General features: G+C 38.4%; 1 protein-coding gene and 1 pseudogene across 16 annotated transcripts in view; one reads left to right on the top strand and one right to left on the bottom strand.

Annotated features, from left to right (window-relative positions):
* Positions 1-22,610, bottom strand: part of ATRX (ATRX chromatin remodeler) — a 280,028-nt gene that overhangs the window by 96,984 nt on the left and 160,434 nt on the right. For all 16 annotated transcript variants that reach the window (XM_081563568.1, XM_081563581.1, XM_081563575.1 and 13 more), the window contains 6 exons: positions 8,640-8,781; positions 7,589-7,698; positions 6,393-6,539; positions 6,063-6,240; positions 2,188-2,325; positions 1,028-1,203 (listed from right to left, as the gene is read on the bottom strand). In XM_081563568.1, coding sequence (XP_081419694.1) covers positions 1,028-1,203; positions 2,188-2,325; positions 6,063-6,240; positions 6,393-6,539; positions 7,589-7,698; positions 8,640-8,781 — 891 coding nt within the window. The remainder of the gene's footprint in view (positions 1-1,027; positions 1,204-2,187; positions 2,326-6,062; positions 6,241-6,392; positions 6,540-7,588; positions 7,699-8,639; positions 8,782-22,610) is intronic.
* On the top strand, positions 10,502-11,269 carry LOC145535239 (inhibitor of growth protein 5 pseudogene; annotated as a pseudogene).

Genomic DNA, 22,610 nt, shown 5'->3' with positions numbered 1-22,610 from the left:
ACATGCCAGAGGATAACATATAACATCAGGGGGAATGCTTGTCCAATTGAGAAAACAAGCCATGTATAGGCATTCTTAAAATGATGTAATATAGGAACAGGAAAGAAAGAACACTAATGTGATAGATACAAATGACTATCTAAATCAGAAAAATGCCACCTAGGTAGTAGCAGTAATACAGAAATAAGAGTACCTGCTAGTACCTGTGGGTAACCTGAACAAACAGGATGACTTTACTTTATATAACGGTAGTACAGTCAGTCAAAAGGGCAGCCTATCTCATCTGTTACATCCATTAATAGCTGGTGTCTTAAGAAAAATAAAGAACTGAGATCTATTATGGAGAAGGCAGTGGCAACCCACTCCAGTACTCTTGCCTGGAGAATCCAACGGATGGCGAAGCCTGGTGGGCTGCTGTCTATGGGGTCGCACAGAGTTGGACATGACTGAAGCGACTTAGCAGCAGCAGCAGAGATCTATTAACTGCTTGGTCAGTCTCTACATACTTATCTACTCATTAACAATGGTTTACTGAAGATCTATGTGGAAAGAACACTATTAGTCCATTAAAGTTATTGTATGTACTTGGAATTAATAAAACTGTTTCTTCAGGATTACTTATTTCATAATTCATAAGCGCCTTTCCTACAACCATTTCAAACAAATGAGGTTTGGAATATTATACTATAAAATCTGGTGAGCACAGAAATTTCTTAATCATAATAGCTGTGTTCCTTTTACATATCCCCAATCTTAAGGATGAGAAAAATCTAAACATTAAAATATAAACATATAAAGCTATACATCCAGCAAATGAATTAATCAAGTATATTCTAAACTTCTCAATGCAATTTTTTTAAAGTTCAATACTAAATAAACTCTGGAAAAGAGTACAAGAAGATTTAACTGTAAAACTACTGAAAGGAGAAAGAAAACACAAAATAATTCAAGTTTAAATTCAGAAAACATTTGGAGATTACAATATAACAAAGTAACAATACATTATTACTGTGGAATGTACTTGTACCTGAACACATCCAGCTAACATTTCATAGAGAATGTGAGCACGTTTTTTCATTACTCTGACGTCTACCATGGTAGAATCTGCACACTGACCATTTTGGATTGGATTTATAAACCGATTCCTGAATTCCTTAATGGATCCAAGCAAATTTTCTTTGATAAAGTTAACCATGCAATGATCTAAGAAAGAAGATATTAGTTCATTAACAACAGTAATAGCTAAAAGAACTGAGAAAAATTCTCTGACAAAATGCTCATGTCAAAAATGCATGCCATGGCAGCATTAGAATTAAGATACAAAGAAAGAACACCAAACTGAATGTAGACTAAACACTGGTTTATCAGTCTGATCTAGAACTGGATTACCTAAACCAGATGAGAAATTCAAATAAAACCTAATCCAAAATTCTAGACTGTTTAGGAAATGAATGTTTAGGAAAAACAACACCTAGAACATTTTATTCTAACTCATTAGTCTTTATAATAGATATTGAGTATAAAACAACTGCTCTGTAATTCTAACCATGACTTTATGATCAGCAAGGGTATCTTGTGAAAACAACATAGATACTGAACCAAAATAATAAAATCAAGTAATAAGCTACTAGATCAAATTTTGAATTAACTGATTTAGTTCAAGAAGTCCTAAGTAGTTGCCCTATGCTATACAGGACCACATCGTGAAACAGGGCAATGTTCCATAAATGGGGCAAGAAAAAAGGGGAAAACTGGAACAGACAAAAATAAAGATAAAATATAGATATATATAAAGAAAGATAAAGTGAAACAGTAACCAGTATTACAAATAATAAAGCAGAAAACAGTCACTATAAAAATACTAGGAGAATGAAAATAACATAAAAATAACAAAAAACTATTAGAATAGATTACAATGGGATATTTCAATTTGTTATTTGCTGAATAACTCATGTTCCCTCTTTAGTGTCACCACACACATATGAAAACGAGGGAAACTCACAAGTCACTTCTCTGGGTTCACATCATTTATCCTCAGCCTCAGCAAACTGTTTCCTGATGACAATTCAACACAACTCTCCTCCAATCTCAACCTTCCTAAAACTTTCATTTAGCATAGCATTTCTTTCCAAGTTCCTATCAGTAACTCCTCCAAAACTGGACACATTCTTTTACACATTGACTCACACTCAATTAGGTTATTTTGAAGTGGTGTTCCCGTTAAAATAATCCTCCTCCTTGATCGTATAGAATTCATAGCTTTTGAAACAGCAGATGCTTCATTTTTTAGAATATGGCCTTCATCACAAACAACAAAGTCAGGTCCTAGAAAAACAACATTTAATACATAATAAAATTAAAAGCACAACCCATTTAAGTTAATCACTTTACAGTGCCACTCTTATGGAAAGATGCTGTGGAAACAACATCCTGATAAGAACAGTTATATTTTATCTGCTGCTATATTTGGTTAATGTGGTACTAACAGTATTAATTTTATTAAAGTACTATTATGATGGTACTTAAGTGCCTCTGAATAAGAGTACAAAAGTGGCAAGAATAGAAATAACCACATGGATGAAATGATATCAAGAGATTTGGGGTATTTGAACAGAAAAAAAAAAGTTCCTAAGTTAAAACTATCACTTGAGACTAAGAGTAAGTATATATGTGAAAAGACAAATTTCAAAAGCTACATTTAAAGAAACACTATAGAAATCACAATAGACCAAGTAATATTTCCCATTTGACTTACTTCAAATAACTAGTACTCATTGCTGGGAAAAATTTTAACTGATAAAGAACAGCTAAACTGACTGTTACATGGGTATGTAGGTAGGGAGAAAAACATTGCCCAAGCTATAGATCTCATACCAGAGAGTGGCTCTTTCAAAAGAAATAAATATGATTTGCTTTATGAAAATAACCATATGCACTCTTGGCTAAAGTATCCTATAAACACAAATTGCTTGCAGGTTAATATACACATAAATTACTTAAATACTGATTTAAACAATAGCAATTGTTGAATTATCCCCTATATTTTAGGCATTACAGAAAATGCATCTTCTACATGATTTCAGAAGTAACTGCTTCAGTATGATTGATCAAGTAACACAATTGTTATTCAATGTTCAGATGGGGCTACATGAATAAGAAGATTTATTTTTAAATTACTAATCAACTTTCTAAAAATGGAAATATGTATCTTGCTTTATACATAAAGACTACTTATTATTTATTTTGAATCCTAAAAGGTTTTCTAAATAGAAAAATTATCTTTTATACAAGTGATTAAAATGATTTCTACTACCTAATATTAAGTGTTCATGAGGGTGTGGTGAAGCAGGTACTCATACATTCTTTGTGGAAGTCTAAGCTAGTATCAACAGGGCTTCCCTGGTGGCTCAGATGATAAAGAATCTGCCTGCAATGCAGGAGACTTAGGTTCAATCCCTGGGTCAGGAAAATCCCCTGGAGAAGGGAATGGCTACCTACTCCACTATTCTTGCCTGGAAAATTCCATGCACAGAGGAGCCTGGTGGGCTATAGTCCATGAGGTTGCAAAAGAGTTGGACACAACGCAGTGACTAACACTTTCACTTTTTACAAGCTGTTAATCAAACATTGTGGAAGACAATTTCATAATATCTACTAAAATGTAAAATATGTTGCACCCTTGACCCAAATTTCAGCTTCTGGGAATTTATCCTAAAGATATACTTCCACAAGTATCACAAGATACATGAAATATTCTCTGAAGCATTGTTTGTCATGGTGGAAAATTGAAACAACTTAAAAGCTTGGTCAAAGGTGTTAATAAAACTATGCTATGATGGAATGTTGCAGAACTTAAAATTAATGACATACATATCTTTGTACTATCCTTCAAAGATAAGCCAAATGTGTTATGTTACTAAACAAAAGGAAGAGAGTTTCAAAATCTATATTATGATCCCATTTTATTTAAATAACGAACTCAAACAGGGTAATTTTTATCTATGTACACATATGTGTAGTGAAGTAAAGGATTAACCTGGCCAAAAAAAAAAGTTTAGCTTTTGCCTCCAGCTCTAGGGCAGTAACCTCTAAATTCCAGGATGTCTAACTTGATAAAAATTTGTTTACCTCGATGGCTTTGGGAAACATTAGAGATAGTCTATGCTAACAATGTGATGGGGCTAAAGGGAGATCAGCTCTAGGCATGTAGCATCTTCTCAACTTCTGGAGGGACTAGAAACTAAGATGATCCACATGAGCGGTCAACCATGTCTATGTGACCAAGCCCAAACTTCAGACACCAAGGCTTGAATGAGTATGCCTGCTTGGCAATATTCCATGTGTACTGTCACTATAACACCAGTCTAATCACAAGAAAAACAACAGACACTAGTGAACATCCTACAGGATACTTTAATAACACTCCTCAAGACTGACAAGATAACAGAAAATAAAAGAAAGACTAATAAACTGTAATAGACCAGAGAAGAATGTGGAGACATGACAATTAAACACTATGTGGTACCCTGGATGGGATCCTGGAACAGAAAGTGGACAGTAATATTAAACTGGTAAAATTCAAATACGGTTTGGAGTCTAGTTACTAATATATCAATTTCTTACTTTTGACAAATCTACCATGGCAGTGTAAGATGAACAGTGAGGGATTTGGGTCCAGGATAAATGGGAGCTTTCTTTACTGTCATTTCAACTTTTTTGTAAACAAACAAACAGAAATTCCAAAATAATGTTTTTTTAATGTCACTAAATAACTTACATAGAAAAACAAACATTACTCATTATGTTATAAGCTTTCATTTCTTTTTATGTATTTCCTCATGATCACATTAAACATCTGAAACTTGTTTTAAACTGTTTCAAGGAAACCTTCTGAAAAACATGCTGCAATACTATTCACTAGCTTATAGCTCTCTGACCACAAAACAACCACAGGACTGTTAGACAACTATTTTAATCATGAGAAAAGGACAAACTTAACATTTACAATGGCCGTTAGTTTAGTACATGTTGATTACATCATTACTTAAAAAAAAGGCAAAAGAGTACAGACTTTCAGTTATAAAATGAATAAGGTCTGAGGATCTAATGTATAAACAACATGGTGATAACAAGGTGACTATAGCTGATAACAATGCACTATATAACTGAAATCTGAAAATGAGTAGAGCATAAATGTAATGACCAAAAAGAAAAAGAAAACTACGTGAGATAATGGATGTGTAACACAAAGTGGGTTACCTTTTCACAATGTATACATGTAATAAATCATTACATTTTACATTTTAACTGTTACAATTTTACCTCTCAATTAAACCTCAATAAGCTGAAAAAATAAATTAAAAATAAAATTAAAAAGAGGCAAAGCCATGGATTCTAAATAATACTACTCTGGCAGTGAAAAATTAGACTTTCTCAACAAACATCTAAAGCTTCAACAGTGTCTTAAAGTAATTAGATATAACAAGATAAAGTTTGAAAAGAAAAAAATATAGAATACAAATAACTAAATATTGATTGGCTCTGGGACAGTACAACTTGCTGCTTTTCCAAGTCACAAATAAGAATTAAATATTTGGATCTTGCATCATGAGGATACTGTCAACAGCATTGCAAATATTAACCTTCCAGAGTGATGACCATTTAAAAAAAGGAAAAAACACAGCAATCCTTCTAATGACATAAAGTTGGAAAAGAAACATAAAGAACTGTTTTCAGAGAATGGAGAGAGCTCTTGGGATTGTCTAATATTCAGTCAGAGGAATTTGCAATCGTGACACACGCGGTACATTTTTAATTAATTGCTTATTTATTGAAAACCTCAAACACTTACAGACACAGCAAGTAAATTCTGAACATCTGGCAATATTAAGGGTGATTTCATCTTAATGAAATTATGCTGAGAAACAAACAGAAAGCAAAAACCTGAATGATAAACAATAGCCAGCTAATTAATGGTTGGTCAATTAGTATTTGTTAAATAAAACATAAGCACATTTTTCATTCAACGTGCTTTGTTATCTCAGTGTCTGTCAATATCTTACCTGGATCAACCAATGCTTTGTTAAATATTTCTTTAAGTTTCCTACTCTTAACATTCCTTCCTTGAGCAAGATTTCTGTACATCTCATAGCCTATGATCATAACACCACCATCTTCCTGCCACCTCTGTAGCATGTAGCTTCTTTCTTGAGGACGTTTCACAGTTGCTAATTCAGAGACCTGTTGTGGGAAAATAAAGATTTTTAAAGGTAGGAATGCATAAATACTAAATATCCCCATTGAAACGTGCATCACTGAAAATTAAAAATCTTATTTTTTACTATATGAATTGTGTGCAGTTATTTTGATAATAGAAAATACTTTAAATATACCTCAAGCTTCTCATCATCTTTTAATCCCTCCTGCCACTTCTCAAATTCATTCATCCAATTCAAAGCAGTATTAAGAGGACAAACCACTAAAGCTGTGCTGAAATCCAATTTGTCACATAAAAGAACCGTATGAAGAAAACTTACCACCTACAAGAAAACAAATTAAGTTGCCACCTTCATTTACATGTCTTCAAAAAGTAAATAAATTGAACAAACTTACAATAGTTGGGATTTTTTTTGCTGTTTAAACAATAAAGCAACCAGGCAAAGTTCACAATTTCCAGACCAGGAAAAGTACAGAGAAAGAGATATAACATGTATAAGGCAGAAATTCGACTAGATGATACATAAGGTCCTTCCAACTCTAAAGGCTCCATGATTTTATGATCAGTAATAATAATAATATGAATATAACAAATAATAACCACAGCAAGACAGCTACTAAGTCCTTAGTCCCCAGAGAACATTCCTATTATCTTTAGAAAATACCATTTCCCATTTAGAAGAGAATTATATCATAGAGTATTTTTCCACTGAAAAGTGTTCTGACTCACTGAATCTACTGTCTTATGGCTTGAAATATATATATATGTGTATGTGTGTGTGTGTGTGTGTGTATTTTCACTAATTCCACACCTCTGCTACAATTTCTGCAGCCTTCCTGCAACTTCCTGCATTCAGAAATGTAGTATTTTAATAGTGAAAATACATTATGTTCTCATTACTACAGGATCACAGACTACTAAAGTCGGGAATCCCCTGGTTAGGACTCTGCGCTTTCATGCCGAGGACATTGGTTCAATCCCTGATAGAGGAACTAAGATCTCACAAGCCACACAGCACGACAAAAAAAAAAGTTGTAAAGGAAGTTCATTTCCACCTCAGAATCTTTGCAGTTTTACTGGCTATGCCTATAATCCCACTGCTTCACTTCATTAGGATCTCTGTTCAAACATCACTTCCTAAAAGATGCTTTCCCTCTCTATGCTTCCGTAACATTATCTGAAAGTACATATTTCTTATTTTATTTGATTAAAATCTCTCTCTCCCACCAGAATATAAGCTCCTTGGGGGAGAAATCTTGTTATTCACTGCTTTATCTCCAGCCCCTACAACCGTGTCTGGAACCTAACAGAACATAATATATATATTTTAATTCATGAACGCACAAAAACAGAATACCTTCATGTTCTTACCTGTAAAGTCTTACCAAGGCCCATGCAGTGGGCAAGAATGCATCCTGAACCTGGAGATTTCTTTGTTTTTTTTACAGACTCACAGCAGCAATCCCACATAAACTGAACACCTAAAAATGATACCTTTGTTAAGTTCAAATTTAAAGGTGCAAGTTAAAAAATCTTCCTTCATAAATATATCAAAAACATAACTAAAACTTCTAAGAAACAGAATTTTTTAAAAAGAGAGAGATAAAAATCTCTTAATGTAAATGAGATTTGTTTTACACACAACTCCCCCACCCACCGCTAAGGTTTATTAGAAAAAATGTGAACACAGGCACATAACAGGCTGACTTTTAGTCCTCTCAGGTGTCACAGTAGACCTTCTCCATTCCCTGAGATGGTCCAAAGAGACAGATAAATAATCTAAAATAGAAACTTTATCCAAAGAGAGAATAGATCCCTATCAAATATACTTTCAGGTTTATTGAGTCAATCCGGGGGGAGGGGGGACCTCAGGAGCTAATTTATCATTTCTCCCCATATTCAACACTAAAAACTGAACAAGAAATGGGCTTGCTACCTAAGGAGTAGGAACTATAGAATTTCCTTTATGTATTCATTCATATACACACTCAAAATTGACTTATTGATTCCACTCTGACAAAGCAGAGGATAGGGATAATTGGATATCTTTCCAAAACCAATAAAGGAATATTATTAACAAAAATACTTGAAAAAGCATTTCCTAAAGAAGGCTTTTTTAGCTAACTGTACCTTTCCCTACCACTGCCCTTAGCTAACCATTGCAGATTAGGCGAAATCCACTTGCTATATATACCCATTTGTGAGTGGCAAACACATCCCGTTTCACAAAACTCATTTTCTGGGCAATGTTCAATTTTGTTCTTCCTCATTTGCTTATGCACTCCATAAGGGAAGGGATCATATCTGTTAATGCTCACCAGTATAAGTAACTCCAGGTCTTAGCAGAATGTGAGACACACTGGGGCCCCAGATATTGGCAAAATTTAACTAAAAACATTTTAATCATCTAATAGTTTCTTACCATCTACTTGATGTGGTTTCAATTTGATAACCATATTTCTATGAACCTGCACTAAAGGTTCTTTGGTTTCTTCATCTTCATCTAAAACCAACTTCGTTGTTATTGGACACTTAGTCGGTGAAGCATCTTCAATTTCTATCACCTACAAGAAAGGGAATTATAGATAGTTAAGCTCAAAGAAACCTTTTAAGCAATGGTAGAATATGAATCTTACTAAGGGAAATTTTCCAAAATACAGACATGTCTACTTCCATACTAATATCCAGTATTTTTTGTTTAGTAAGACCAGGATGGATCACTAGTTTACACGTTTTCTAAAATAAAAAAACCCTGTAAGACTCTGAATCACTGTGGTAACATTGGTAATTTATTAATAGCTCATCGGTTTTCACCTTGAACACCTTAACACGTGATAGGTAGAGATGTGAGAAAAGGAGCACTCTAAATTAACCTATGGCATCACCATTAAAATCTAAATAGACTGGTTCTATTCTTCTAGAAGACATGTGGAAATGTGCAAAGAAACTTATGGTTACCACAATGATTGGTCATGACTAGTATTTAATTCAGGCAGTAGTGAAGGTAAATATAAATGTTTTATAGCGTGAATGAAGACAGTCCCAAACAAGAACTGTCCCACCCAAGATTCCAAAAGGCTCCCACTGAAAACCACCGTAAATATGTATTGTGAAAGGGAAAAAATTTCAGAAACACTGGTTTGAGAACCTCAGGCTCAAAAGCATAACAAGAACATATCAGTTAAGTTCAGTTCAGTTGCTCAGTCGTGTCGGACTCTTTGCGACCCCATGAACTGCAGCACGCCAGGCCTGCCTGTCCATCACCAACTCCCAGAGTTTACCCAAACTCATGTCCATCAAGTCAGTGATGCCATCCAGCCATCTCATCCTCTGTCGTTCCCTTCTCCTCTTTCCCCCAATCCTTCCCAGCATCAGGGTCTTTTCCAATGAGTCAACTCTTCGTGTGAGGTGGCCAAAGTATTGGAGTTTCAGCAGCTTCAACATCAGTCCTTCCAATGAACACCCAGGACCGACTTCCTTTAGGATGGACTGGTTGGATCTCCTTGCAGTCCAAGGGACTCTCAAGAGATTTCTCCAACACCACAGTTTAAAAGCATCAATTCTTAGGCGCTCAGCTTTCTTCACCGTCCAACTCTCATATCCATACATGACTACTGGAAAAACCATAGCCTTGACTAGACAGACCTTTGTTGGCAAAGTAATGTCACTGCTTTTTAATATGCTATCTAGGTTGGTCATAACTTTCCTTCCAAGGAGTATGCATCTTTTAATTTCATGGCTGCAATCACCATCTGCAGTGATTTTGGAGCCCCCAAAAAACTATTAAATATTAAAGAGCAATGTTGCATAGGAACCTGGAATGTTAGGTCCATGAATCAAGGCAAGTTGGAAGCGGTCAAACAGGAGATGACAAGAGTGAACGTCGACATTCTAGGAATCAACGAACTAAAAGGAATGGAATGGGTGAATTTAATTCAGATGACCATTATATTTACTACTGTGGGCAGGAATCTCTTAGAAGAAATGGAGTAGCCATCGTGGTCAACAAAAGAGTCTGAAATGCAGTACTTGGATGCAATCTCAAAATCAACAGAATGATCTCTGTTCGTTTCCAAGGCAAACCATTCAATATCACAGTAATCCAAGCCTATGTCCCAACCAGTAACGCTGAAGAAGCTGAAGTTGAACGGTTCTATGAAGACCTACAAGACCTTTTAGAACGAACACCCCTGCAAAAAAAACACAAGAGGACTAACTGGCCCCGCCCCCAGCCCTCACGGCGCCGCTGCCCGCTGCAGACCAGGAGCTCGGCGGCGGACGAAGATGGCAACCACCATGTACTTGGAGCACTAGCTGGACAGTATCGAGAACCTTCCCTGTGAGCTTCAGAGGAACTTCCAGCTGATGCGAGAGCTGGACCAGAGGACAGAAGATAAAAAAGCTGAGACTGACATCCTGGCTGCAGAGTACATCTCCACCGTGAAGACGCTTTCCTCGGACCAGCGAGTGGAGCACCTGAAGAAGATCCAGAGCGCCTACAACAAGTGCAAGGACTACAGTGAAGACAAGGTGCAGCTGGCCATGCAGACCTACGAGATGCTGGATAAGCACATCCGGAGGCTGGATGCAGACCTGGCTTGCTTTGAGGCGGACCTGAAGGACAAGCTGGAGGGCAGCGACTTCAAGAGCTCTGGAGGACGGGGTTTAAAAAAAAGGTCGAGGTCAGAAAGAAAAGAGGGGCTCCAGGGGTCGCAGCAGGAGGACCTCAGAAGACAACACCCCAAAGAAGAAGAAGCATAAAGGAGGGTCGGAGTTCACCGACACCATCCTGTCCGTGCACCCCTCTGACGTGCTGGACATGCCCGTGGACCCGAACGAGCCCACCTACTGCCTGTGCCACCAGGTGTCCTATGGGAAGATGATCGGCTGCGACAACCCGGACTGCCCCATCGAGTGGTTTCACTTTGCCTGTGTGGACCTGACCACGAAGCCCAAAGGGAAATGGTTCTGTCCGCGGTGTGTTCAGGAGAGGAGGAAGAAGAAGTAAGGCTGGGGCGGACACTGGACCAGAAGAGCAAGTTAATATATTCCCTCATTCATGTTGCAATATTTTACATTCATCTTAAAACTACCTTGTTGCCAATGATATTTAATAACTCGACGGCCAGTTGTCACTCTGGATGTTTCCTGAACACATGAGAAGCTGCCTAAGCCCTCCTGCACAGAGGAGCAATCGTAGGGGACTTGCCACAGCGACTCCGTTCTCGTGACTTTCGTATAGACCCCTGGCCCTGAGCGTGGCGGTCCCTCCCGGTGGCCCCAGACTCCATGGGGTGCGTGGCTGGTGCACTGCCGTCACGTTGCATTTGGAGCCGTGAGCCCTGGCATCCGGCTGGCTTCCTGGGGCTGCTCGCTGAGGTCCCGGTGCCACCGCAGGCACCTCTGAACCTTGCCAGGAGTGGGGGCCTATGGGGCCCGGGATGTGCCCGGAAGGGCCAGCTCACCCTGGGCGGGGGCTCTGCCTCACTGTGCACTGCCTTCGCATTTGGATTGCCTGTTCCCTCTGTGAGGGATTTTCTTTCCAGAGTAAACAACTCTCCACTAGCAAATGGGCTGTTGGTGCCGTGACTGGTACGGATAAGAGACGGCCCAGCAGACGGGCTGATGTTCCATTTGTCCGGGAATTCCTGACTGTACTGTGAAGATGAGTTACCGTGGCAGCATGGAGATAGTGGTCTGTGAACATGAAGTGAGCCAGGCTGCCGGGAGCTGGTCTGAGCCCTGTTTACTTGCACAGCAGGTCAGCCGCTTAGACTGAGGGGTGACAATTATATGATGTGATTTGTGAGTCTCTCGTGCCACAGGAGCAGTTCTGCGTGAAGCGAGGAATCCCGTGTGTCTTTCTGATCAGCACGTGGCCTTGGACCCGCCTTGGCAGTCACAGTTGGGGGTGGTCTAGGCGTGGACCCCCGCATGACTTCTGCACGCACTGTCTCCCCTGAGGCCATCCAGGCACATGTTCGGAAGGCAGTGGGCACAGCGGCTCTGCCTCGGGCCGGAGTCTGTGACACAGACCGGAGGCCCAGCTTCCCGGCATGGACGAAGCACGTTCTGTCTGTGAGGAGGGCCATCGACTGGGACCCGCCTGCTTTCCCTGGCTGTCCCTCCTGTGCGCTCCTGAGAGGGCAGAGACAGCGGGCAGGAGCCGCAGAGGCCGTGGCCTGCGCCGCGTCGGACCCTGTCCTCGCCAGAGGGAGCTGGTGGCAGGGACTTGCTCCGCGGAGACTGCGGGCGGTCTGTGCAGCGCGTGTGACCCTCAGGGCTCCCATAGGGGGGCATGGGGTCTGGTCGCTGCTGCCCCTCGGCCCCGGGGGTTGCCCTGGCCACGCGGTGTTCCTGAAGAAGGGCCCGCTGGCACCCTCAGCCTTGCCACAGCCGGAAACCCGGGGGAGTAGGTGTTTAGTAACTTAGGTTTTTGTTAGCACGGATGTTTAAAGATTATGGGGAGTAAATTGTGGAAAAGGTTTTTTTTTTCACTTTTACCAGTTTTTGTGGAGAAGATAGGTAAGTACAGTACGTTTGTGGTGATTCTTCAGAAGCTCATTTCATCTTTGACCCATTCACACCACTGTTCCCACGGGAAGGGGGAGATTTGTGGACGCAGGTTATGGCAAACCTGAGCCTCAGCGGGTTGCCCGCAGCCCCGGCTGTTTCGCAGGAGGGTGACTGACTTCCCTGCTGGAAGCTTTTGTTTAAAGTTGGATGGTGTCGCCCTGCTTGTCACCATGTAACATGCCATCTCTGGACCTTTTTTGGAAAGTTTCTGTGCTTATGTTTTCAGTGTTTACTTTTGCTGGTCACAGTAACGTCACCGAAATAACATGCACGCAGCTTTGGAGAAACTGGAAAACACGGGCAGAACAGAGAGTCCCCGGAACGCTGTTTGGGCCCCAGTCGAACGCGTCCTGACCACGCCGCTGCCCCGGAGGCAGGAGGCGCTGGGGAGGCCCTGCGGTCGGGAGCTGCCCGGCCCGCGGAGTGGGCGGGAGCCGGCGCTGCTCGCCCCCCGCCCCCGTCAGGACGCTCGCTGGTCTCAGGCGCTGGCGCCAGGGGCAGGCCGGCAACTGCCACAGCATCCCTGAGCCAGCGAGGGTGCAGGCCCCCCAGGGTCCTCCTCAGGGTCTGCTCGTGAGGGAAGAGGTTTCAGCAATGTCCGTTTCCATTGCTATTCGTATCTGTCAGCGCTGGTTGAAACAGCCTCTCTAATTTTCCTGCAGGACAGCACACGCTGCACTAGCAGGAGCATGTGTTAAGCTGGGCCCCCGCCTCTACGGCCGAGCTCGAGGGGCTCACGGCTGGCACGCAGATGCAAACCCTGTGTGACTGTCCCCGCCGCGGGCTGGGCCCTTGAGCAGGCGGACGCGATCCTGGTGCTGGTAGGGCCACCTGAGCGGGGTGGCCTCCCGTCTGCCCCGAGGTGGCAGACGCCTGGATGCGGCCCCCAGGCAGTTGCGGGGGCGCGTGGGACACTGGCCGGCTGTGTGTCAGTCCTGCCCCTTGACCCGTCACCGGCAGCCCTCTGTGAGGACTACTTGGAGCAATAACACTGTCCAAAGAGCAGCTTTCCTGTGTGGTCACAGCCAGGGACTGCCCTGTGCGGGGCTGGGACACCTAGGGTTTCAGGCTTTCCTCAGCTTTTTGTGAACAGTGTAGTTGGTCTTCGTTACCTGTGCCAAGAGGAATTTTAAAATGGGAAGTCTAAGAAAAGCGTTCTCATTCAGGAGAGAGTTCTGTGAAGTTTCCTCCCCGTTAGTATGTATTTGTGGTGTTCATCTTACCACATCATCGCATCCAAAAAGATGATGCAGCTTTAACCTGAATGTTACTTGTGTTTTCAAGGAATTATTATTGATGTTCTCTTTGTAAAAGAAAGAAATATTGTAAATCTTTTTATTAAATAATGTAAAGATGTATATCGGTATTTTTGGATCATGTTATAGTTGATGGATATATTGTTTAACAAATAAAGTATTTTTTGGAACAAAAAAACCCACAAGAATATATAACACCCTTTAACTGCAAAAGCGAAACAATCACCTCAAGTTTATTATTTGAAAGAAAACTTAAATATATATACATAAATACAAATACATGTGTCTGAATATATTTTTTTGCTATCTCATCCCAATGTCTATCTGTTACATAGTATACTCAAGAACTGTATAAGCTAGGTACAAGTACTGCCATTTTACAAATTAAAAAAAAAAAACCTGAGAGACTGAGAAGTTAAATAACTTATTCAAGGTCATGCAACTATTAAGTAACACAACACTAGGACTTATACCAAGAGGGCTAGGCTCCAGAGTCCATGAGCTTAACCACTATGTATTAATACTTTAATAAAGAAAATGCTTGTATGAACAGGTTTATGGTTCCATGAAAATCAATAAAGAGTCATGACTTTAAACTATGGACATTATGATGTTTAAGAATAAAATTTTAGCCGGTACTTTTTTCCTTATTTAGAACTGTAACTAGGAATGAATGATTACTTGATACTCACTATAGACATTTTCAAACATGAATAGAAGTATATAGAATAGCATAATGAGCCCTGTTACCCATTATTCAGCTTCAAAAATTATCAACCTCTGGCCAGTTATTTCACTGGCAGCCTCTCACCTACTCTCCAACTCCTTTGATCCCATAAATGATTCTGAAGCAAACCCAAGCCAAGTATGTTATTTCACCTGTAAATGTTTTAGAATATCTCTTTAAAAGGACATTCTCTCTTTTTGAAATCATAACTACAATATCATTATTACATGTAAAAATTATTTAAACAAGTCACAAATTTGTAATATATTACCTTGATAAAACTAAAATTATATACAAATCAAGATGTGGTAGAGTATAAATAGCACTGGTCATTTAGATCCCAGCTCCATTTCAACAACTTACTTAAAACTCTTAGCTTCAGTTTGTCCATGTGCAAACTCTCATGAGGTTGTTGTGATTAAATGAAGCAAAGAATACAAAGTATCAGGTACAGACTAAGTATTCAACAAATTTTTATTGTGTTCTAGCTTGGATGTAACCCAGCTTCATATTGCTGTGTCAAAGACATAAGCCAAAATGGAAAATTATCTGAATGTCTTGTCCTGTTTGCAAGGTGTGATGGGCAGAACCCTAAAATGGCCTCCAAGATTCCAATCCTCTGCTGTAAACATTCTATATAATTCCATTCCCTTGGGGGTGCCTGAGATCTGTAACTATAATGAGATATCATTCCCATAGCTGGGCAACTAATCAGTTGGTTTGACATAATCAAAAGGGAGATTCCCTTAGATGAGGTGGGCTTAATCAAGGTAAGCCCTTTAAAAGACTGAAGTATAACAGATGTTCTCTTACTGGTCTCCAAGACAAGCAAACTGCCACACTATAGAGAGAAGTCTGCAGTACCTAAGAACCTCATTGCCAGAATCACAAGGAACTGAATTCTGCCAACATGTGAGCTAGAAAAAAGCACAAAGTCTTAGATGAAAATTGAAGCTCTGGTGAACATCTTCAATTTCAAGTTAGTGAGAAACTGAGCAGAAGACCCAGCAGAGTCAGGCTCAGCTAAGCCACTCACAAATTCCTGATTTATTGAACTGTGAGATAATAACCTTGCTTTGTTTTTAGCTAAGCCTGTGATACTTTTTTTAATGCACAGTAGAAAACTAATATATAAGCCTTTAACTAAGACTTCTGAACCATATGTTCGTAAGTGATATGGATGACATTTTAGCTATTAAGCACTATCTTTGGAGTTAGAGATGAGTGAATCTTCAACCTGAATGGAGAAGAAGATAATTTACAAAGAAATGGTCTACTTATTTGTGACTAAGTACATGTGTTTATGCACTAAAAGTACAACCTAAGGAAAGTTTATTTAACTAATAATAGATAGAAAAGAATGAAATGAGAGAATTTAGGAGAAATCAATTAAGCTATAGTAAAGAATAAATAAGGACATGCATCCCATGTCTGAATTGAAAAAGGAAATGAAAACATGAATACAAAATCATTTAAGCAACATACTGAAAAGGCTGAGCCCCATTTCTGCTGATGGAGATTAAGTACCATGATGCATGATGGAGTATTAGGGACCAAATCTGTCCTCCTGTTGTAATCAATTAGAAAAGTAGACAAAACATATGAAACAAACATTTCTGGACTTTGGATTATAGGAACCAATAGGACACTGATACCTCAGAGAAGAAAAATCAACAAGGAGGGCCCTAATCCCTCTTGATTGCTGGCTGAAGGTACATTTCAGAATTTAACATAACCCAAGCAGAACTCTGGAGTTGTGCTGAGTTGAGGAAACAGAGGTCAAGCTCAGAGAGCCGGAAAAAAATACAGAGAAACTACAGAGAACTACAGAGAGAAAAGAGCTATACAAAAAGACCTCCAGAAATCAAAATGGGAGTCACTTCAGTCTTAGTTGAGTATTACAATGCACATGAAGAATGAAATTCCACAAAGCCAGACAAACTGTGACCAAGAAGTCATGAGGTAAATAATGCCCAGTGATCATATAGGTCTGGAAGGCACTGAATTTTAAACAAGGTAGAGTATGGTCTTCATACTAACTCAGGGCATTCAGTAGAGAACAGACAAAGGCCACACATTAGCAGTGGGGCAAAACCATCCATAAACTACAGGAACACACCTTAAGAGTTGTTTTTTTTTTTTTGAAGTATCAAAATAATTAAACTGGGGACTTCCCTACTGCTACAGGGTTTAAGAATGCACCTGCCAATGTAGGGGACACGGGTTCCATCCCTGGTCTGGAAGGATCCTACATGTTATGCATAGAGCAACTAAACCTGTGCACCACAATTACTGAGCCCATGGTCTAGAGCCCTTGTGCTGCAACTACTGAGCCCACATGCTGCAAATACCCAATGCACCCAAAAATTAAAAAGAATAATTAAACTGAACTAAAAGTACCTTAAATATCTATACAGAACAATGCCAGCACTCTCCAATAGAATACAACATACACTCAACAATACCCAATTTACAATGTCTAGTTTTTAATAAAACATTATTAGATATATCAAGAAAGAGAAAAATATGAACAGTAACCAAGAGAAAAATCACTTAACAAAAATGGTAAGAAGTGACAGAGATGTTCAAATTGGCAGACAAGCACAATAAAGCAGATGTAAAATGTGTTCCAATACTGAAAGGAAAATGTGAACACAGTGGGAAAAGAAACACAAGCTATAAAAAAGAACCAAATGTAATTTCTATATAATAAAAATATAAAAAATAAATATCTAATATGAAAAACTCACCAAATGAGATTAGCATCATATTGGAAAAGAAGAAAAGATCTTGCTTAAAGACAAAGCAAGAGAAACTACCTAAAATGAAATGGGGTGTGGGGGGGTGGAATAGAAGAAACCAGTGGGAAAATGCCCAGCAATCTAATACATGTGTAATTAGAGTCTCACACAGGAAAAGAACAGAAAACCTTGTATGAAGAAATAATGGTCAAAACTTTCAAAAATTTTGATAGAAACTATAAGTCCACAGAACCAACAAGTTAAAGGGGCACCAGGCAGGATAAAAACTAAGAAAATCACAACCATCAATTCCTGAAAGTTGGTGATAAATAGATAATTTTTCACAAACCATTAAAACATCTAATCATTTAAAAAAAGAAAAAAAGACACATTATGTACACATGGGTGGGTGAGGGGCAAAAATAAAGACAACAAACAACATGTCATGAAGAAGCAACATCTTTATACAGATGAAAGAAAAAGCTAATAACTTAGAATTCTATACCCATGGATTATAACATTCAAAAACTAAGGGAAAAGTAAGATCTCAACAAAATGACAAGAAACAAGTTCTAAGCTCCTGTTTTCGCACAGAAATATAAAAAAAAATGAAAACAGAAAAAACTTTCAAAATCAGAAACTGTTTGAATCAACTTTGTCAGAGTTCTTGAAAAGAGTCAAAGGTTCATAGCAACCAAGTAAATGACCAGTCAAGAAAAGGTCATTTTCAAAATGGTAGGAAAGTTTTATAGTATTTTTACTTGCTCTTACCCCACTACCTCTTAGTGAAGCGATAGCCTTACTCTTGAAGTAGCAGTAGCTTTGTGGACAGTTTCTTCCCTCAAACCAGAGGGAGTACAGTATAAATTATTTGCTAATTATTGTGTACAGCTATTCTAACCTGCCAGAGGATAACTGAAGGAATGACATAAAATTCTTCCTACTATTTCACCTAACTTAAATTCTAATGGGAGAAACAGAAGGAAATGCTTAGAGAAAAAATAGTTACAAGGCAACTGTAAACCCACAGATGCCAGGGCCAAGACATTATACATGGAGACATACAACTGACCATCTAAGGCCCAGAAAAGAAGCTAGGATAAGACTCTTGGAATTTAGGGCATTTGAAACTAGTAAAAGATACAGAAGAACTTAAAAAGCCAAGTTTTCCTGGAAAAAAAAAAAAAAACCTGAGCAAATCTCAAGTTCTAACCTCAGAGGGATCCTTAGCTTAATTATACGCCTAGTTAAGTACTGGAGAAGGATCCCAGTACAGAGCTAACCTAACAAGACTGGGAAAAAAAAATCAGCATTCAAGGAAATCTCTCTCAAAACATTAACAGAACACTGGTGAAGGGAAAAGAGAATTCAGTAATGATGTAAAACAATAAACAAACTTTGTAAAAATAAATGAGAGTCTCATAACAAACACAGTAACAACTAAAGAAAAGAATACCAAAAAAAATCCTTGGGAGTGGAGAGAACTTAACTTCCAGAGTTATCACATTATCATAGCTAAACCACCAATGTGCAATAAAAAAAACACAAACCAAACAATGAAACTGGAAAACATGGCCAATTCAAAAGAAGAAATTAAAATAACAGAAATAATCCCTAAGAGGTCCTCAACAATGGACTCATTACACAAAGCAAAACTGGGCATAATCTAAAAGAAATCAAGAAAAGATACAAAATGGGAATACCAACAAAGAAGTAGAAATTACAAACAAGAACCAAACAGAAAATCTGGAACTGAAAAAGAAAAAAGTGAAATTACTTAAAAACAATTCAGATATGAGCAGGAAGAAGAATCATTAAACATGAAGGTGTCAACAGAAATTATCAAATCTAAATAGCAGAAAGAAAACAGAATTAAGAAAAGTGAGAGACCAAGAGACTTGTGGGATATCATCAAGCTGACCAATATACACATTATGAGAGTCAAAGGAGAAGAAAAATACAGGCAAAAGGTTATTTGAGGAAATAATGGCCAAAACGCCCAAATATGAGTAAAGACCAGGATCTACAAATCCAAGAGGCACAACAAACTTGAACTGAGATAAACTAAGAGATTCAGACTAACCACATTATAGTTACACCTTCACAGTACAAAGACAGAAAGAATCTTGAAAGTATCAAGTGAGAAGTGACCTGTCACAACAGGGATCATCAATAACATCAGTTTATTTCTCATTAGAAACTTGAAGGTTAAAAGGCAGTGCAATAATATATTTTAAACTACTGAAAGAAAGTAACTGTCACCTGAGAATTTTATATTAAACAAAAGTATCATTCAAAATAGAGGGAGAAACTAATTCTTAAACCAAGACAGTTCGTTAAAAATAGACCTACGCAACAAAAAATGCTAAAGTGAAGCCTTCGGGTTGAAATGAAAAAATACTGAAAGATGGATAAAGAACTATCCATACATATGGAAAACACACACGGCCAAACACAAAACCCAGTATTATTGACATTTTGGTTTGTAACTCCAAGTTTACTTTCTATAGAATTTAAAAGACAAACCATAAAAAGTAACTATATGTTATTGGGGCATAAAATATATAAAAACAAAATGTGTAACACGAATTACATAGAAGGGGAAATGGGGCTGTTTAAGACTACAATTTTTTTCTGCATGATTAAAGTTAAGTTTATTAAATTCAAACTATAACAATATGACTTTAGGAGGTTATATATAATCCCATGTTAACTATAAAGAAAATATCTAGATTACCAAGAAGATATAACAATCATAAAGATAAATATACCAAAATCAGAGTCCCAAATTATATGAAGCAAACACTGACAGAACTGAAAGCAGAAATAATAGACTGTTCTACAAAAATAGTTTGGAGACATAATACTCTACTTTCAGTAATACATAGAATAAGCCAATTGAAGATCAACAGGGAAACACAGAACTTGAACAACAATGTCAACCAGTAAGTCCTATCAAAGAGAACACTCCATTCAACAACAGCAGAGTACATATTTTCTCAACTTCACGCAACACTTCTTAAGGACAGATCACATGATAGGGCAAAAAACAAGCCTTAATAAATTTTAAAACATTGAAAACATAAAATTAACAATACTTCAATAAAATAAAATGAAAAAGCTTACTAACTTACTAAAAAATTAAAAAATAAACTTAAAATCTCCAATCACAATAGAATGAAACTATAAATCAGTAACAGAAGGACAATGGGAAAAATACAAATATGCATCATTTAAACATGACACTCTTAAATAACAAAAAGGTCAAATAAGAAATCACAAGAGGCATTAGAAAACACCTTCAAATTAAAAATAGAATACTAAATTAGCTTGTGGAATTCAGGGATTAGAAAAGAAGTAAAATTCTCACTGTTTAGAGATGATATTATACTATAAATAGGAAACCCTAAAGATGCTATCAGAAAATTACTAAAGCTAACCAGTGAATTTAGTAAGTTGCAGGATACAAAATCAATACATAGAAATCTCTTCCATTCCTATACACTAACGATGAAAACTCAGAAAGAAATTAAGGAAACAATCCCATTCACCACTGAAACAAAAGATAAAATACCTAGGAATGAAATGTACTAAAGGAAAAAAAGGGCAGTATTGTTGTTGTTGTTATTGTTCAGTGGGTAAGCTGGGTCCTACCCTGTACAATGCCATGGACTGCAGCATGCCAGGCTGCACTGCCTTCACTATCTCCCGGAGTTAGCCCAAATTAATGTCCATTGAGTTGGTGATGATATCTAAACATCTCATACTCTGCTGCTGCTTGCTCCTTTTGCTTTCAATCTTTCTGAGCATCAGGGTCTTATCCAATAAATCAGTTCTTTTCACCAGGTGGCCAAGTACTGGATCTTCAGATTTATCATCAATCCCTCCAGTGAATATTCAGGGTTAATTTCCTTTCAGATTGACTGGGTTGATCTTCCTGCTGTACAAGGAATCTCAAGAATCTTTTCCAACACCACAATGTGAAACCATCAATTCTTCACTGCATAGCCTTCTTTATGGTCCAACCTTCACATCTGTAAGTGACTACTGGAAAAATGATAGTTTTTATTTATGGACCTTTATTGGCAAAGTGATGTCTCTGATTTTTAATAGACTGTCTAGGTTTGTCACAGCTTTCCTTCCAAGGAGCAAGCATCTTTTAATTTCATGGCTACAGTAACTGGCACCAGTGATTTTGAAGCCCCCAAAATAAAATCTGTCACTACTTTCACTTTTTCCCCTTCTATTTGCCATGAAGTGAGGGGACTACATGCCATAATCTTAGTTTTTTGAATGTTGAGTTTTAAGCCAGCTTTTTCACGCTCCTGTTTCACCCTCATAAAGAGGCTCTTTAGGTCCTCTTCACTTTCTGTCATTACAGTGGTATCATCTGCATATCTGAGGTTGTTGATGTTCCTCCTGGCAATCTTGATTCTAGCTTTTGATTGATCCAGTGCAGGATTTTGCATGAGGTAACTCTGTAGAGAAGTTAAATAAGCAAGGTGACAACATACATCCTTCTCATACTCCTTTCCCAATTATGAACCTGTTTGTTGTTCCACATCTGGTTCTAACTTGGTTTCTTACCTGCATACAGGTTTCTCAGGAGATAAGTAAGGTGGTCTGGTATTCCCATCTCTTTAAGAATTTTCCAGACTTTATTGTGATCCACATAGTCAAAGGCTTCAGTATAGTCAATGAAGCAGAAGTAGATGTTTTTCTGGAATTCCCTTGATTTCCCCATAGTTAAACAAATGCTGGCAATTTGATCTCTGGTTCCTCTGCCTCTTCTAAACCCAGCTTGTACATATGGAAGTTCATACTGTTGAACCCTAGCTTGAAGGATTCTGAGCATAACCTTACTAGCATGTGAAATGACAGCAATTGTATGGTAGTTTGAACATTCTATACCATTGCCATTCTTTGCGACTGGAAAAAAAATTGACCTTTTCCTGTCCTGTGGCCACTGTCGAGTTTTCCAAATTTGCCAGCATATTGAGTTCAGCACTTTCACAGAATCATCTTTTAGGATTTGAAATAACTCAGCTGGAATTCCATCACCTCCAATACCTTTGCTCATAGTAATTCTTCCT

This window comes from Giraffa tippelskirchi, chromosome X, assembly GCF_054371585.1.
Source record: "Giraffa tippelskirchi isolate mGirTip1 chromosome X, T2T-mGirTip1v1.2.pri, whole genome shotgun sequence".
Taxonomy (NCBI): Eukaryota; Metazoa; Chordata; class Mammalia; order Artiodactyla; family Giraffidae; genus Giraffa; species Giraffa tippelskirchi.
This window is presented reverse-complemented; position numbering and strand designations above follow the sequence as displayed.